This window comes from Sylvia atricapilla, chromosome 2, assembly GCF_009819655.1.
Source record: "Sylvia atricapilla isolate bSylAtr1 chromosome 2, bSylAtr1.pri, whole genome shotgun sequence".
NCBI lineage: Eukaryota > Metazoa > Chordata > Aves > Passeriformes > Sylviidae > Sylvia > Sylvia atricapilla.
In genome coordinates, this window is record NC_089141.1 from 6,021,295 (window position 1) to 6,039,391 (window position 18,097).

The 18,097-nt window shown below is 43.8% G+C and overlaps 1 protein-coding gene across 2 annotated transcripts in view; it reads left to right on the top strand.

The window, feature by feature from the left end:
* The first annotated feature begins 8,676 nt into the window (after window positions 1-8,676).
* The window catches only part of CXADR (CXADR Ig-like cell adhesion molecule), a 32,755-nt gene continuing 23,334 nt past the window's right edge, over window positions 8,677-18,097 (top strand). For both annotated transcript variants that reach the window (XM_066340721.1, XM_066340720.1), the window contains exon 1: window positions 8,677-8,767. In XM_066340721.1, the coding sequence (XP_066196818.1) occupies window positions 8,710-8,767 (58 nt within the window). In that variant the 5' untranslated portion in view covers window positions 8,677-8,709. The remainder of the gene's footprint in view (window positions 8,768-18,097) is intronic.

Consider the following 18,097-nt stretch of genomic DNA (forward strand, 5'->3'; position numbering starts at 1 on the left):
TGACAAACAAACACATACCAGCAGGCTACACCCTTAAGAAGGGCCTGTTATGAAATAAAGTCACACTTAAAATGAATTGTGCCATGAGGTTGCAATGCCGGGGGGTCAATTATCCTTGAAGTAATGTTACTTTGTGGTAAAATGAAAATGCTTTATCTCCACCAAGACAACTTATCTTGAATACTTCACTTTTTATCTAGTCGGGTTCATGATGACAGATTAATTGCACACCTTTCAGAGGGCTAAAAGGAAACACTTGCTTTGGAAAACAGAGCAGGTGCAACTTAGGGCATAGATCAATATTTTGTTATGCATATGTACTGGATGAAACAGAGCCATGACTCATAACTGGAACCTTTTTGACTGCACTGTAGCCACAAACAGACAATAGCATTCATAATTTTGACAGCCTTTTAAAAACTGGCTTTGCTAAAATAATAAAGTTGTTAAAATTGGAAAAGACCAAGAGCAGCTGCCAACTAGTACCACCATCACTAAACCATCAAGAGTCCTCAAGGGTCACAACTACATTTTTTGAATGCTTTAGGAGTGGTGACTCCACCACTTCCCTGGGCAGCCTGTTCCAGTGCTTTGTGGAGAAATTTTTCCTGATGTTGAATCTAAACCTCCTCTGGTGCAACTTGAGGCCACTTCCTCTTGTCTTGTCTCTTGTTTAACTTGGGAGAAGAGGCTGGTGCATCCTCCTGTCAGAGAGTTGTAGAGAGTGATGAGGTCTCCCCTGAGCCTCCTCCTCTCAGGGCTAAACCCCCCCAGCTCCTTCAGCAGCTCCTCCTTCAGCCTTGTGCTCCTGACCCTCCCCAGCTCTGTTCCCTTCTCTGGACACATTCCAGCACCTCAGTGTCCTTCCTGTGATGAGAGGCCCAAAACTGAACACAGGGTTTGAGGTGTGGCCTCAGCAGTGCCCAGCACAGGGGGACGACGATGTTCACTTTACCTGATATAATAATCACAACCACACTGACCTTTTTTTGGTCCCTGAGCCACCACAAGTTGCTGCCTGGGAGATGACAAGAAGCTAAACCTTACAAGGGGTCCCTTTGACCCATCTGAGCCCTGTGGGAGCTCAGCCCTTCGTTCCAGAGGTGCCAGGACTTCTGCAGCCTGTGCTTAGGTAACTTATTGCTTAGGTGAATATCAGCCATCACCGAAACTGATGATATAAAAGTTTGCTCGTGTGCCTGAGAGGAGAAGGTCTCAGCCTTCATCTGCCCTGATGATTCTTTTTCTCTTGCTAAACTGTGGGATTTGCCCAATCCCATCTCCCCAGTGGCTGCAAGGCACTGAACACTGCCCAAGAGCAAAGGAGTAGCAGGGAGCAGTGAGTGCACACGGGAAGGGAAGGGCCAGGTCTGCTGCTTTTCATGTCCCTGCAGACACAGCATTAGCCTTTGCTACCCTGTACTGTAAACAGATCTCTGAACTTCCAGGGAGAGGTCATAAAATGCATTAAATTGTCCTACAAAATGGACCTCACACGCTCCTATAACGTTTCCTGCACTTCACTGTTTCCTGTGTGATGGGGGTAAAACAAAGCATTTTGGCAATTATAAGCTACTGAATTTAGTTTTTCATACTGTCCCTTTCAGACAAGCAAATATTTAATCATACGACTATTCAGACGAAGCAAATTGAGAACAGAGAGATGAAACAAATTGTCCAGTGGTTTCAGCAAACAGCACAACTAAGACCCTGGCTGTCCTGCCTCTCCACTCTCCTCTCCATGTCAGGCCATTTAGTTTTGAACTCCTGGATACATTTTGCTCATCCTTCTGGAGCATTTCACTAATTGATGAAACATTAAAATATAATTCAGGATGACATTCATCACTGAAATCTGACTTAACAAGAGGCAATAAGATGAAAGCATGGAAAAAAGGGGAAAAATGCTTTCAGAAAAAAACCCTTAAGTACATAATTTGAAAAGCAGTTTTATTTTTTTGGTAGAGGATTACTCGCAGAATGTCCCCAGATACACCAGAATTCTGCAATAAGTGCCACACACAATAAGCAATGACATTGTTCAAGTTTGCCATTAGATTAGCAGTGCTAGACTAGGTGCTACTTCCCCTGGGCAAACACTTTCCACAGGCTCTCTGGAGAGCAGTTCTAAACCGGTTTCACTGTAAACAGTTACGCAAGACTTTACAATGGTTATTGGCTGTAAAAATATGTGTTCCCCACACTGTCAGCATTTTTTTCCTGGGCTAATGTAATTACAAAGCACTATTGAAACCAACCCAACCTGTTTATACAGTAGGAAGGGAAATTACATAAGCCTACCTAAAAAAAAACCTGAAACAAACCACAAAAACCCAACCAACCCAAAAAATCCCAAAAGCACCCAAGTGAGATTTTCACAATGACACGATGCTAAAAGATCCAGCAACTAAAAATGCATCCAAGTGGACCTGAAATGCAAACTAGAACTCACCCTTCCAACAGGACACTGTTTAAATGCACTGGACAGGGAAAGAAAATCTGCAGAGAGGACACTTGTATGTATGAGAGAGCTTCTCTTTGAATCAGCCAGCAACATGCGCTGCTGTCTCAAGCAGCCACATCATACACTCCCCTCCAGAAAACTGGTGAAGTTCTGCACTGAATGTTGTTCCACCTTTATTTTTACCTCCATGGGGGAAGGCTCCTTCAGAACATCCAGCCAGGAACATTACCCTGAAGAAACCCCTGTGTGCTCCCTGTGCCAAGGTCTGCGCCGTACCCAGCGGGGTGTGGCTGCAATGAGGGAAGCGATGAAGGGCAAAGGGTGGTTTCTGCCACACTTGTCAGTGCAGCAGGAAAAGGGACCTGCTCCGAGGGTACAGGATGTGGAGAAGGAAGTGGTATCCACCTCAGAACGGGCTAGGAAAATTAGGTAGTACAGCCAACCAAAAAGTTATGAGTAAAATCCTTATCCACATATCCCCAAATACTTAGGCTGAATTAAAACGAACAAAAAAAAATCTTTTCAAAACAAATTAATATAAGAGTGTTTTTATTCGTGTCATTTTTGTGATTTCTGCAGGTCTTCTTCCCAGTCTATCAGCTGCAAACAGATTCTGATTTTTTTTTTCATTTTTAATAAAAGATCTGTTTTCCATGACAGTGGAAGCTGACACTTTGGAAGACTGAGCAGCACAAAGCTTCAATCAAACTGGAGAAAATTATTGTTCTGCAACAACCTCTACAACAACAGGTATTCAGTGGAAGCACTGTCAGAATCTCTGTAACTGTGGGCCCCAACACACAGATCCTCCGTGTTATTTACCTGTTTTCTTGGCAACAACAGCAGATAACACTGAGTTACCTTTAAGGAGCTTGGCTGTAAGAACTGTTGCAGTTCCCCTATAACACTTGAGCTCCTGTGTGTGCAGTTTTTGCAGCCCTGAGCCATCCATCTAGGCTTTCCCAGGAAAAGGGAGTGTCAGCAAGCAGCCAGCTGAGCACAGAGGGTTTCACACTGGACAAGAGTGAGAGGTGAAGCGTGAGACAAGGAGAGAAGGCATCTCAGCTACTGACACAAGGGCTGGCAGACCTGAAATGGCACCTTCCTGCCTGTTCTTGAGCTCTCTTCACACGCTTGCTTCAGGCTTTGGAAGAAAGGGTCGTTTCCACAGATTACAGAGAATCCTGCCTCAGGGTTCTGGGATTTCATCCCGGGAAGGGGCTTTGAGGAGTTTGCTAGTGACCAGGCAATGTCAGCAGGGCCAGCCAGGAGAAACTTGCCTGCCTGTTAGGACAGTGGCAGCTGAGTAGCACTTCAGGAAATGTCAAGGGAGTCTTAAGTGGTAGGTACAGACACCAAAGAGACTGGTGAGTGCTAAAGCACCATTTATGAATGCCTTGCACAAATAAAGTAACCTGGAAGCTCATAATGCAGTCCTAACCACCATCAGCTACTAGTTCTGCACTGTTCAAACTGAGCAGGATTAAGTATGAAAGCCCATTGCTCCTGGCATACCTGTGATTAACTTCCCGTTCAACTGTACTCTCCAAAAAGCACCTTCCAGCACCTGGAGGGGCCAACAGGGAAGATGGAGAGGGAATTTTCATCAGGAAATATAATGATAAGACAAAGAGTAATAGGTTCAAACTGAAAACCTTCAGCTCAGCTGCTAATGATGCATTTCCTCACCACTTCCGCAAATTACTCTTTATTTTTCCTTTTAAGGAAGGTGTTCTTCAATCATCCCTGTGGTGAACATAAGATCAGAAAAATAGTTTGCAAGAGTATGAGTCTGTATTGTCTATTGCATTAATGTTCCAACCAACAGGCACTGCACTTTTACTGCCATCTGCATGGACAATGAAAATTTGAATACAAATAAATTTGAATACAAATAGATTTGAATACAAATATATAACAAAGAAAAGACAACAGTCATATTTCTATAAGGACGAATCACGTGATATACTCCTCTTCTGGGCTTCAAACGAAGCAAATTTATTTCATATTACATGGATTTTGCTTCCTTTTCACAGCAAAAATATAAAGCTTTATCCCTGGGTTAACTCTAACCACCATTGGTAGGGGGCTGCTCTTTTTTCTCCTTTCTCTGCTTCAAAGTGATGCAAACATCCAAATAACCGCTGAGAGAAAATTATTCGAGGCAAATGGTTTTTTTCTAAGCTTTAATATTACATAGAGACAAAGGTGTAAATTGCTGCCCTCTTAAAACCTCTCTGCTAAAAAATTGTCTCTCCAAAAAGAGGAGCACGGCAAGGTGTGAATTTCACCCCCGGTGCAACTGTCACTTGACTGAGGCGCTAAATGGCAAAGCTGTCATTTTAACTAGGAACGAGACTCTCAAAAACATTCACTTGATTTAAAGATAATTACACCTCAGATGCCGTCGGATAATTTTTTTTCCTTCACTCCTAATTTTCCCCAGTAACGGATTGTGTTTATTTATCGGTATAAAAGGGCCATAAGCGCTGCTCTCGGGACACTGCTCGGGGCTCTGCTGCTGGGACGGAACACGCGAGTTGCTCTCCCAGCTTGATCATCAAATACTGGGCGCTCTGTAACTTTGCCTCCCCAAAGCCTTTGCCGTAACCATCCCGAGCTGATGAGAACTCTATGTGGGCTGTTTCTTGACTCTGGTAGCTATTTTCAGCACATCAGCCTGCCTCGCCCCAGGCTGGTTTAACTAATGCTGATAAGGACAGTTCGTGCCAAAAAGCTTAGCAGGACAAGTGCCTGTGCGAGTCGGGCACAAATGCCACTACAAGCAATGACAAAACTGATTTCGGGGAAAAAAAAAAAAAAAAAAAAAAAGTTTGAACAAGTTAAACCTTCCCGTTCACAGAGCTCTGGATATGGTGCCAACTTAAACTGATTCCATCTGACTCTCAGTCCTTTCCCTGCCTGCCACCCAGCCACTCCCTTTTTTTTTTTTTTTTTTTTTTTTTTTTTTTTTTTGTGCTAGCTGGCACGCAGGCAAATAACCAGGAAAACACTTTCGGGAGCTCAGCTGGCTGCAAACAAAAGGTCTTCATCTTTGGGCAGCCTGGCTTCCCAAATTATCTTATTCATGGGTGTCCTGAGCTCCAGAGCCAGCACAAGTGCACACATGGGAATTTGGGGCTTGGGGCAGAGCAGGGCTGTGCCACCTCCAGTTTAAATGACTGACCTCCAGGTGGGTTCACGCTGAACACCGACAGCCTGCAACAGAAATGGTCCTGTCGTCCTGCCTCAATTTCCCAATCCTCACCAAATACTCCTTCATGCAGACTCTGGCCTGGATTATTGAGTAAAGTGGTGGAGTTTGCTGATCCAGCCCTTCTCCAGAAGAATATGTGTCCCAGAAATAAATGCAAAAACACCCTCCTATAACTGGAAATCCAGACCCAAAGTCCCAAAGATATTGTTTTCTCCTTCTCTTTATTTTTCTTCCTTATTTGTTTTTCCTCTTGCCCTTCTTGAGACATGTTGCTATCCACTTTAGGAACTGTATGATCCTTTGGGGAATTTTGTCTTGGGTACTGCAATGGCTGATGACAGCAGCTCCTCCTGTACAGGACAGAAACTGAAAGAGAAAACAAGCCTGTTTTCTTTGTATGGCACGGATATGTCCTGTGTGACCCGTGTAACACAAGCATGGATGATTTCCAATTCACTGATTCTGTATGTCAAGCCTGGGAGTAACTTCATTTACTCTTTCATTTTTCTTTTACTCTTACTTTTTCTTTTTTGAGGGGATGGATGCTCTTTCACCCATCCCCTCAAAAAAGTAAACCCATAGTAATTTAACTTCATGGAAGGTCAGGCAGGTAAGGAATTATATAAAATTTAGAGAAGATTATGTTGATTTTACATTTTATTTCAAGTTATCTGTAAGTTCAGGTTGAGACTGATGTAGGGACAGTACTGAAGGGTTTTCTTAACATTAGACACATGAGGCGAATTTTTTCTTTTTTAAATATATTTAACATAGAACATAAAATTCTTGAGCATGGGACAGCACTCACCATAAGAGAGATGAGAAATAATTTTCCATTTGCAAATTGTGTGTGCGTCTGGACTGCAGATCTCTGCTCTGGTGGATATATTTTCCTTTTTTGACTGGATTCTGCCTTCATCCTGCGGCCGTATTTGGGCTTGATCCAAAATGCTGGCATGAAATCTGTTCAAAAAGTTTGGAACCTGACCTTTTCTTTTGTGAGTGGTCATTTTCACAGTTATCTCTTTCTCCCATTGTGTTCAGTGTTCCAGGAAGTACAGGTCACTAAAAATCTACAGAATGGCACATCCTCTAATAAACCTGTTAGTTTTATGTCTTTTCAGCTGGACCAATGTTTGCAGTGGGGAAGCAGGGATTGTTTTGTTTTTCTTTTTAAAAATAATCATTAAGCCCTGTACTGCAAGAGTGTGAACTTGACTGCCTCAGTGTTGCTTTTGATTTAAATAAGACCAGGAATAGGTCTGTCTAGGTTAGTCAAAACGTGGAGCTCCTGTTTTCTAGATGCAGCACTGTATTAATTTTAATTACTAGCTGGGATTTACTTCACAGGAGGGTGAGCATCTCCATTCTAATGACAAATCATTTTCTCTTTCTGTAATGACTGTGATTGCCTCATTATACTTTCCATGGTATATAATTTCTGTGTTGACACAAGTGGATGTACAGCAAAAAACCTCACTCATCCAGTCAGCCTGGGATGCTCGACTCACATTACCCTTTAAGGTCTTCAGCACATATAAAAAACCAGAAGAGTGTAAAATCTTAATACCTCTACTTTGAGGTTCAGGTTCCTTTAGCTTTGGATTACATTAATAATTTCTTTCCGTCACAGAAAGAAAAGACAGTTCTGTTCTGTCATTAAATAAATAGCTTGAAACCTTCAAAACTGAAATTCTATGCTTTAAGTATAGTATCCAGCATCTTATTGGGTAGATTTGTTTTTAAAAGGAGATCTAACAGACACTGTGAGTTGTCATGTCCTTACAAGATGTAAGCACTACTTATCTGAACCTTCCTGGAAAATGACAATGCATTTGGCCTACTTATCAAAAAACCTAATTCTGAGCTGGCAGGTAAAAGCTGCTGCTTTACACGGAGTAACCAACCATTTTGAAAGACTTCAGTGCATGTTCACATATTCATAATTCCAGCAGAAATGGAGACACTGCCGATTTCAGCACTAGAAACCCTTTACTGAATGAAAGGTGTAGCACCTCCTTTTTAGCTAAGTCAGTCTGAAGCAAACCCTGTATGATACCCACTTAATCCAATGCTTTTGACAAAGGCAGAAAAATCTGGTTTTTAAACTCTCACCTCATACATACATAAAAATGTATTGGAACTTTATTTATTATGGCCGCCACAGAAAAAAAAAAAAAAGAAACCCGAACGGTAACACTTTCAAAATTTGTTTGGAATGCAAATATGTGCTGCACAGCTTTTATGTAAATATTCGGTCAGGGGGACGTTTTCCCAATAGCGACAGGGCTGCGGACATAACAAAGGGCATGGTACCAACACCGCTTAACCCCTTACAAGTGTCAGAAGCACATTTATGTCAAACAGCTTTGCTATTGCAGTCCGTTGTAACACACGCAGCACGGCAATAAACGAATGGAAAATAAACCTCATCGAGCGCACTTTGTCTTCTGATAAACGTGGCTGATGGTTTTGCCGCACGTGAAGCACGAGCAGGGGTTTTCTGGAACCGGCGAGCGCTGCTGTTTTGGACACCACAGAACCAAAGTGTGATGTGCGCCCTTTCGCACACGCTCTCGTCTGTCTTTTGTCTCCCGAGCTCGTTTTCCGCGATCCCGGAGCTTTCCCCGGCGAGGCGTGTGCGCGGCACGGGGAGCGCCCAGCCGCGTTGCTATGGGGACCAAGACACGGGCGGTAATCGCCGGGGACAGGCGCTCCCGACGGCGGCCGAGCCCTGCCCGCCGCACCGCGGGCATCCCTCCGCCCACCGCGGGCAGCCTCCCGCCGCTCGCACGGCGCCCCTCGGGCCCCCGGCGCCCCGTCCAGGCGGGCGGAGAGGCCGGGCCGGGCCCGGCGCTGAGGGCGGCCCCGGGCGGCGGGCGCAGGTGCCGCGGGCGGGGCGGGCGCGGCGGGGCCGCGGCGGGGCGGGAGCGGCCGGAAGTGACGGCGCCGGGCCCATTCACCTGCTGGGCGGTGCGCGGGGCGCTGCCCGGGCACGGAGCCGCCGCCGCCGGGTGCCCGCCGCGCCATGGAGCCGCCGCCGCTGCCGCTGCTCGGGGTGTCCCTGGTGCTGCTCTGCTCCGCAGGTGGGCGCGGGTGGAAGGGACGGGACCGACGGGGCGGGAGAGGGAAGGGAAGGAGGGAGGGAAGGGGAGGCGGCGGCTCTGTGGGGCTGAGGGGGCTGCCGGTGTCCGCCCCGGGGCTGGACAGCGCGGTGCGAGTAGGGGGTCCCCGCGGTGTGTGTGGCCGTGGGGTCCCCGCCCCGTGTGTTTGTGTGTGTGTGTGTGTGTGTGTGCGTGTCTCTATCCCCGTCCCCGCCGGCCCCTTTGCCCTGCCCGCCCTCAGCCCGGGGCGCGGTGCCGGCGGAGCCGACCTGGGCTTTGTTCGCCCTCAGCGCGGCTGCCGAGCTTTATGTGCCGCCGCCCCCTCCCCTTCCCTCGCCGTGCCCGCCCGGAGTCTGCCGGCAGCGCGGCGGAGTGGGGAAAACCGACGTGGAAAGGGCAAAAGGAGGGGAAAAAAATTTAAAAAAAGGAAAAAAAAAAAATTAAAATCAACCCCTATCCCTGCCTGCGTGTGTAGCACCTCCAGCATCCAGGCTGGCTCTGCTTTCAGAGGTGGAAGGGGCCGGGAGAGCCCTCGAACGCGGCTGTCCAGACCCGATGGCCACCGCTGAGCCCTGCGGAGGGAACGGGAGAGGCTTTGGGGCTGGGAGGAAAGGAGCTGAGCTAGATGGATCTAAATGCGTTTGGCTTTCGTGATGAAAGAAAACAAAGGGGTAGATAGTCTCACACACACAAAAAAATGCAATCAACCATACCCAGAACCCACACATACCAAATCAAACGTGCCTGGGCTGCTAAAGAGCCGGCAGATGTTTTTCATCTCAAATACTAAATGTTATTAGGTTCCTGTAATGAGCTTGGCTGCCGTATCAGTGTTCCCTAAACATAGCTGTAAAATAAAAGTAAGTTTTCACTAAAGTTGACCCAAACTTATGTGAAACTGTAGAAGGTGACAAAACACCTATGGAGGTCCAGGTTCACAGTAAAATGTATCAGTTGTGTCAGGAGGTCAGGTTTTATTTCCTATTGAAATGTTAATGTCTGTGCTGAAGTCACTGCTGTTTTGGGAAATTACTCATGGGATGAAAATTCTGTGTCTGTGATGGAATGGTGAACTCTGATCTCCTGAATGAAAGGGAATAGGTAGTTCTGCATTAAATGTGTTTCCTGAAGCAGAGTTAGAAACAAGGTAGATGCTGTGTAAAAGCTGTGAGTGACTAGTATTTAGTTGACAAGGTTAGCCATCACAATTTATATAAAAATGCTTCATGTAACAACAACTGGGGAAAGAACTTGTGGTGAGTAGACTTATATGTCCTGCCTTTGCACTGCGAGATTATCAAAGGCTATGGTTATAAAAAAATCAGGAATAATTAATATATGAATATATAAAGTGTAAAATTCTGTTCAATCCAGAGCAGAATTTTACACTTGAGTTCTGCTGGAGGATGCAGGTGTCTTCAAACCTCAGTGATGCAGTTTGGGTGACTTTGTATATAAATAAATACTCCTAATTAAAACACACATAACTCTGTACCTTAAAACGTATGTTTCACAGTCCACTGAAGGCAATAATTGAATAATCTGTGTACCATGTCCTCTGAGCTAGCTTGTGTTTTACCCATCAGACCGAGTTACTGTTTCTGGGTCTGTGCTGCAGATAGACATTACTTCCCTCACTGAAGGAACAGATGTCAGTAAGTTGCTGTTCTCCATATGGACCAGACTTAGAGGATGCTATTTTTTGTGCTGTGGAGTGAAAGCTGTTGTCAGTGAAGCATTGCCTAGGTGCTGAAGTTACTCGAATTTGTGGTAGTTGTGGTTTAACCCTAGTAACAAACTAAGGACCACCTACGTGGTCACTTGTTCGCCTTGTGCTGAGATGAGGGAGAGAATTGGAAGGGTAAGACGTGAGAAAACGTGTGGGTGGAGACAAAGACAGCTTAATGGGGAAAGCAAAATCCTTGCATTCCAGCAAAGCAAAAGAAAGAATTCATTTGCCACTTCCCATGGGCAGGGAGCTGCTCAGCTGTCCCAGGGAAGCTGTGCTCTGTCACACGGGAGGGTGAAGTGGCAAGAGAAACATTGTCACTCTGAACATCCCCACTTCCTTCTTCACCCAGCTGCGTTCCGTGATCATGACCTGACGTGGTGTGGCACTGCCTCCCTGCTTAAACAGTGCTGGAGAGATAACCTCATTCCATCTGGTGCAAGTTCACATTTGTGTAGGGTTTTAGGTGACGAAGAATAACGATGGGTGCTGAACTTGTGATCCCGATTAAACAACTATGATAATAATTAACAGCCTTTAAACGTCTGAAAATGTGTAGTCTCAAAACTCAAATTTTCAATCATTGAAATGTTAACATAGCCAGATGATAGCTATAGATAGATGCTAAAAAAAGATGCTACATGCATCATGACCCATTTAACCTTTGGAAGAAGGTTTTACACAACAGTGATACTGTGCATATAAATGCCCCAACTGAGGAGGAGTTTGAGTAGGGTATGAAGGTAAATAATTGGGCAGGAATTTCTTTAGTCTGTAGTGATATCTTTTCTTGCTGCTCTCATAGTGGGTTTTAAATTAATTTTGGGTTTTTTTGTTTGCAGTAGTAGTATAGTTGGTAATTTTGTACTTTGTCAAAATTCTGCAGTGTGTCATGCTTTATTAATAGAATTGTAAGCTTTTAAATAAAATCAAAGTTCTGGTAAACTCTTAGGAAAAGCTGTGGTTATTGCCCTGCTGTTAAACTTGCAAAAGTAATTCCAATATTGTGCTTGCAGGATTAGGGAAGTCATGCATGGTGTGGTAAGTCAGCATTTGGTGGTTAATACACTTTGCCAAATAAGTATAATAAGGAACTTAATCCTGTTCATGTTTTTATGCATGCAATAGGATCTTGCAGAAGCTTAAATTATAAAGTGTGATTACCACAGAAGTTTAATGATCATTCCTATCCCAGTCTTTTAATTGCTAAACCTGGTGCACTTCATCTGTTGGCAGTAATTGTAACAAGATGCAGGGTTCAAGTTCTTCTAAAGTGTCCACCGATGTGAGAAGTTACCTGAAATTCGGGACTTGTTTTCTGGATCTTGGAGTTTTAAGAAATATGAAACTCTTAACCAGAAATTACTTAATCAACTGTTAGTCAACTGCTGTGACATCGACCATGGCATTTGAATTAGCGATTTTTCCTTGGCTGATCTGTGTTTCCCAGAAGATAATTTATGTGTTGGGAATGCTGCTGCAGAGGTTATTTTAGCTCCTCACTTCGGTCTCCTCTGACTACCCCCCTGTGTTGCATCAAACTTCAGCTGCCTCAGTCTTCACTCCCAGTTCTTGCCTCTTCCACAGCCAATCCCACTTAACAGACTGACAAAACCAGCCCTCCTGAATGGCTGCCTTAGCTTCTATTGCTGCTTTCCAAAAAAATACTCGTGTTTTTATATGAGCACGTGCATGCTTTGCTGCTGATTCCATTCACACTTCAAGAAAGTGATCTGGAATATCTTTCAATCTGCCTCAGTTTTGGAGCATATTAAAACTCCTTTGCCACAGTGCCTGCAGAGATTTGTAGGATTGTTTTTGGGGCCAGTATTGTTTTGACAAACTTCCAATTGAATCAATTGTTGCTTGCATGCTTTGGTGACCTTGTAATGACGGGGATCAATTTTGGTCTTGTTGCAACATCTAGTCGATTTCTTGACACTTTTAGATACTGTGTGAAACGTTATAAATTTGGAGAAATTTTAACAGCTGTGTGGCTCACGGGCATGGAAGAATACATGTGTCCCCACTCCCTCTACTACAACCATTCAGTTACTTTCCTCTTTTCTGTTTATTTCTTTTTTCCCCCTCCATTTTTAGGGAATTCCTCTTTCACTTCTTTGCACCTTTCAGGGGATGGCACAGAGAAAAGTCTCTTCAGCCAGTTGCCACGGGGTAAGTGGCAGGGAAGTCACAATTTTGTGTAAACCTGTTTCGGCAGCCTCTGCATCCTCGGTGGTGCTTTCCTTTACTGCAGTTGTAAATGGGTCTCAGGTGCTAAAAACCTTAATTTATTAACTGGTTAGATCACATGATTTGAAACAAAGAAGTATTTTGCCACCAATATGTCCTGGTACAGGGTAGGAATGAGTGACAGGAAGGATGGCAGAAGTGCATTAGGAAGAAAACTTGTTCGGTTTGATCTGCATTTTCCCAAAGTAGGGAAATATCTGTAAAACCTCGACCTGGAGAGAGCTTAGTTGAGGAGTAAGGACCGAATGGCTAAATCAGGCAATCAGTCAAATGTCTAGATGTCACCTCAAAGATTATTTTTGTATCCTATTTGAAGTTCTACCTGGTGTTCATCTGTTTCCATGGTGAGCTAGTTCAGGGAGTTTAAAAGATATGAAAAGGATAAGTTTTTGTGAGGTCAGTTTTCCGCCTGTTCCTTTGCCTCATTTGACTCAATGAGTTCAAGTCTGAATTATAGCAAGGACGTGTCAGCTGGAACCTCAAATTCACGTGGGTGGAACATATTATTGCTGTTGTTAATTTATTGATTTATTTAAATGTCATCTACTTACTGTGTCATGTGTTCAAACTGTGATAAAGAGGCAAGAACTGGAGCTTTATTGGTTTTACACTGGAGCCATTCCCTGGTGCTCTGATGTCCTTTAGCTGCTGTCAAGAAGCATCTGAGGTACTTGATAGTTGCAAGTTTTTGTATTTTGTATTTGTAAAAAATATCCTGCTACATTTTTTTAGCAGATTTGATTTTCATGCCCTACAGCTAAAGCCTATATGCTTAGTATGCTGAAAAATGATTAGTTAACAAGAACTATTGGGTGTGTTGGAGGGAAGGATGAGGATGTGATACATTCTCAACGGTTTGAACTTGTGCAGAATTAGTTTGCATAAGGAAGTTTCCTGTATTCACTTATCCTGCATCTTCAGTTCTTTGTTTTTGATGTATTAACAGTATAAGCTACAAGGAATATTTAATCTCAGTTGTTTTGAGACATGTAAAAATTAACCCGTATATATATAAAGATCTATATATTTAAAGTCTCCCTAAATTTTTAAAATTTTAGTTAACCTTGTGGCTAATTAGGGCAGATAGTCTAATTCTTTAAGCTTATTCCTTCTGTTAGATGGTGGGAGTGGGGCGGGGGGGAAACAAAAGCAGTCAGACAAGACATTTTTCTGTCATTGTGATGCTTCACCTTTATATTAAAAAAAACCCAAAACAACAAAACAGCAACCAGAAAAACAACTCTGTTACTGAATCAAATAGTTGTCAATCTTAATGCGAAACTTGCATGTACTGGTAAAAAAAGCATTGCTTGTTCAGTAGCTCGGAAGAGCCCAAAGCCTCTTTACTCAAGTGAAAATAATATGGCTGCTCAGTTAAGTGTTGGATTGTACTGAACTCCCTGATGCATTGACTGACAGATGTGCCCAGTGCATTCACACTGCCAGCGAGTGCTTCATTCAGCTCCCTTTTAAATGCCATCAAATTGGCAGGAAAAAGATCGAATCATGTGGTTTGATTGCTTAGTGACTGTGTAAGCCTCCAATATCCGTCCGTAATGGGAAAGTGACTTGCAGAGCTAAAGGCAAAACAACCTGTGCAGTTGGTGTCGGCTTGGTGGAGGAGGGACAGGATTTTGTGGGAGTAAGTCACGCCAGGATTTCAGCTCGGATCTTTTCCTGTGTTCGCTGAACACAGTGGTGGTAGTGGTTGGCCTCCGTTTCATTCTGCACTTCTCAGTGCTGTTTCTAGATGGTTCCTTAAAGGCTCTGAAGTGTCACATTACGCCTGCCCCCATTCCAGATGTGGTGTGGTCCATTACAGACCTGATGTGGGCGTTGCCCCTTCCAGCGGTGCCATTGATTCCCTCTCCCCTGGCTTGTGTCGGAGCAGCTGCTGCCAAAGTCCCCGCAGCTGATCCCACAGCAAACTCGGAACTCCTAGAGATCTTCTGTGTCTTCGGGGCTGAACACCGCTGCTCTGCTTGAAAGGAATCTTAATCCCAGTTTGTGTTACACTGTCCCCTCCCCCTTTCGGTTACCTCCCGAAAGCTTATCCTTCCCTTCAGTAAGGAGATCTGAATGCCCCCTCTCTCCACTTGATAAGCACGTCCCTCTCAGGAAGGTCATCAGCCAGCAGTTGCTAGGATACAGGGCTGGAGGCTTTGGGTTTAGCAACCCAAAAAGCTCCAAGAATGTGCTGAACAAGTAAGGAGCACAAGGACAGCTGTGAAAGAAAAGGGATGGTGGAGACAATGTGAAGGCAAAGGGTGCGTTGAGGATAAAACGAAGTTGTGGGTAAATAAGTAAATAAATTAAAAAAAAGATAATTGAAGTTTTAGCCTGTGATTTTTACGTTTTCATAGCTGTCTGACTGTTTCAGCGAATCTCAGTGAATTGTGGTGAGGAGTGAAATCAAGTTCATGCTATGTGTCTGCAGAGTTTGGGTTATTGGTGGTTTTGTTTATATGATCCTTAAAGTTAAGAAATTTTTTATTAGATTGGGAGAGTCTGTAACTTGTAGCTTAATTGTGCAGTACCTTTTAAACGGGGGCAGTGCTATGCTACACAACATGAATTTGAGCTATTTATTAATTTAATGCTGTCAGACATCCAACTGAAAGAATTTTTTAATGTCTTTGAAGAAGTTTGTGTAGTCAGTTTCCTGTCTTTTGTTTTGTTTTTTTGAGCTCATGTGATTTGACAGAGGGTTTGTGGATTCAAGTAAATGTGCCTCAGAAAAGTGCTGCTTCTCCCCCATCCTGCTCATAAGTAAAATTTGGAAATACAAGCCCACTGTTTTGAGACCCAGCAGCAGAGTTGACTATCCAGGTGGTGGAAGTTTCCCAGGTTTATTCTTATATGTAGGGAGATTTTTTTAAACAGTCCTGCTGTTTAATCAGCCTTCTTGTTGTAGCTTATGGCAAAAATAATTTCGCACATATACGTCTTTTATCTGCACCATCTACAGAAAAGTGTTCTGAGAACTGGGAGTTTGGTCACTCAGTGTCTTTGAGCTATTGGTGAAGTAACTGAGATGAAATGTGCAAGAGAGGGTTTTACACTTTTACCCCTACTAACATAAAGTGTATCAAACTCTAGTTCTTTTCTACAAAAATTGCTGTGCGGGTTTAGTTTCCTGAACTATTTTCACATCCAGTCTGGGAGTAAATGAACTAGGAGGGAGGAGACACTGTGGAGCCAAGTCTCTCCTAGGTGAGTGCCTTTATTCCTGGGCTGTGTTTACTTTCTCTGGCTCCATAATCTGTGTATTTTCTGCGCAGTAGGAGAGTTTCACTAAGATCTGTGACTCCACTTTAGCTAACACTGACCTGGGAGGTCTGAAATGCAGGTGTGAACGTCTTTTGTCTTCATTTTACTGTCTTTGAGGATTAACCAGTGTTCTGCCCAGTGGACTTAGACTAGTGTAGAAAGGCAAGTTTTAATCTTCTCTCTAACCTTTTTGAGGTTTAAGTAGAAGAGTACTTGGTACATTGATGTCACTAGCCCTGGAAATGTTAGGTTTAAGTAGGCTTGTCCCTTTTGCTAATTTTTTGGGGGTGTTTTTACCACTACGGTGAGCTGTGCTTATCTCTGAAGTTTGTATCACTGCATTGTGTGCTAACAACGCTTAGGGTGTGAAGCATGGAAAAAATGTGGTCTGTGGAGCACTTTAAACAGTAACTGTTTAACACTTGATATTAGCAGGACAGTACTTTCTTTGTCAGGAAAAGCTTTGTGAGTTGCCTTTATCAGCATGGGATTATCCTTAAAACTGAATTCTTTGTGAAGTTTTAAAATTAGAATGTACTAAAACCAAACCTCTTTAGATACATGGATTCAGATGCAGTAATGCTGTGTGACTTTTGCTTCTCTTGTTTTATTTGCCGCTGCATCATTACCGAGCTTTTGTTAGCTCCTGACCAATTGCTTGCTTGTTTTACCTCTGTTGAGGTTACGGTGAAGCCTGAGTATTCTTTGATACCTGGCTAAATTAATAGGATGTGTATTGAGCTAATAATGTGTTTTGGAATCTGTCATGAAACACTTTTGAGTTTCATTCTCACGTCAAAAATCCCAGGTCTATTGGGTTTGCTGCCTAAAGGGAAGACTATAAATTTTTTTTTTATTCTTATATTAAACTTCCTTTTTGTTGACATTGTTCCTTTAATGTTCACTAAAGGATAGCGTTTAGGGACCGTTCTTCGTGTTGCAGAGTTTATGACATGTGAAGAGTTCGATTCAGCAAAGCTTCATTGTGTTCTGGGCCCAAGCTTCTGAAAGCTGTAACTGAGAAACTGAGAATCCAAATCTTAAGCTTTTTTTTTTTTTTTTTTTTTTTTTTTTTTTTTTTTTTTTTTTAAACCATTTGGGGAGGGGTCTCACTGATAAATTTTGGATGTGGTTTTGTTTTTCACTTGTGATGAACTATGGCAAAACAGCCTAACTGCAGCTTTGTGGCCATCTCAGCTGTGCTGCTGTGTCTCAGCCTCTGGCTGCTGCGAAACCCACTAGAATAAGTAACGCCAAATATTTGTTTCCCTTTCTTCCTTTGCGAAGGCGGCTTTTAATGCAGTTACTGGATCAGCAGGACCCTGCCCTTGCAGGCAGTGCCTTTGGCTGCTGATGTTTGGTGTTGTGAGGAGGCAGGGCATGATTGTGGGATGGTGCCTGCTTGTGGGAGGCTCGTGTCTGTGTTAGATTGTGCCAGTAAACACCGGGCAATCTCTGTGTGTACCTTCCTCCCTGCTTGCTGAGGGTGTCAACTTGACTCCTACAGCGCCTGAGTTCAGGAGTGCGGGTGTGAGTAAAGGTGGGGAAGGGGAGACTTGGGCAGCTTTGTTCTGTAAAGTCATTGCAGCTGGCTGAGAAAAGCAGGAGAGGAACTGTCCAGATGAGGAAAATGGGGATGGTGGGGAGGTAGTTTTTGAGACTCAAATCTGCCCGTTGAAAAGATTTGATCACAGGTACGTCTCTAATCTGCATTTGAAAGATAAGTCTAAGCTGAAGTGTCTCTTAAGTGAATTCTATAGCTCGTGGCTCTCAAAGCACTAATGTGCATTTCTGGTTGTGGTCATTACTTGCTACTTAAGGACGCGTTCTGCGGAAAAAAGCACTTACATGTTTAGAGCCTCTGCTTGTTTGCAGTCAGGTGTTGGCAAACAAGGCTGGTTTTGGAAAGGCTGGTAGTAAAGTACTCTGAAGATGCATTGCAGGTGGATCACACTGAGTACAGCAGCATCTCAGAACTCTTGCTCTTATGTGGAAACTGTCCTGTTCCTCATCCTGTTATGTCTGCTGGGTTACATAACCCTTCTGTGGCACTGCCCTAT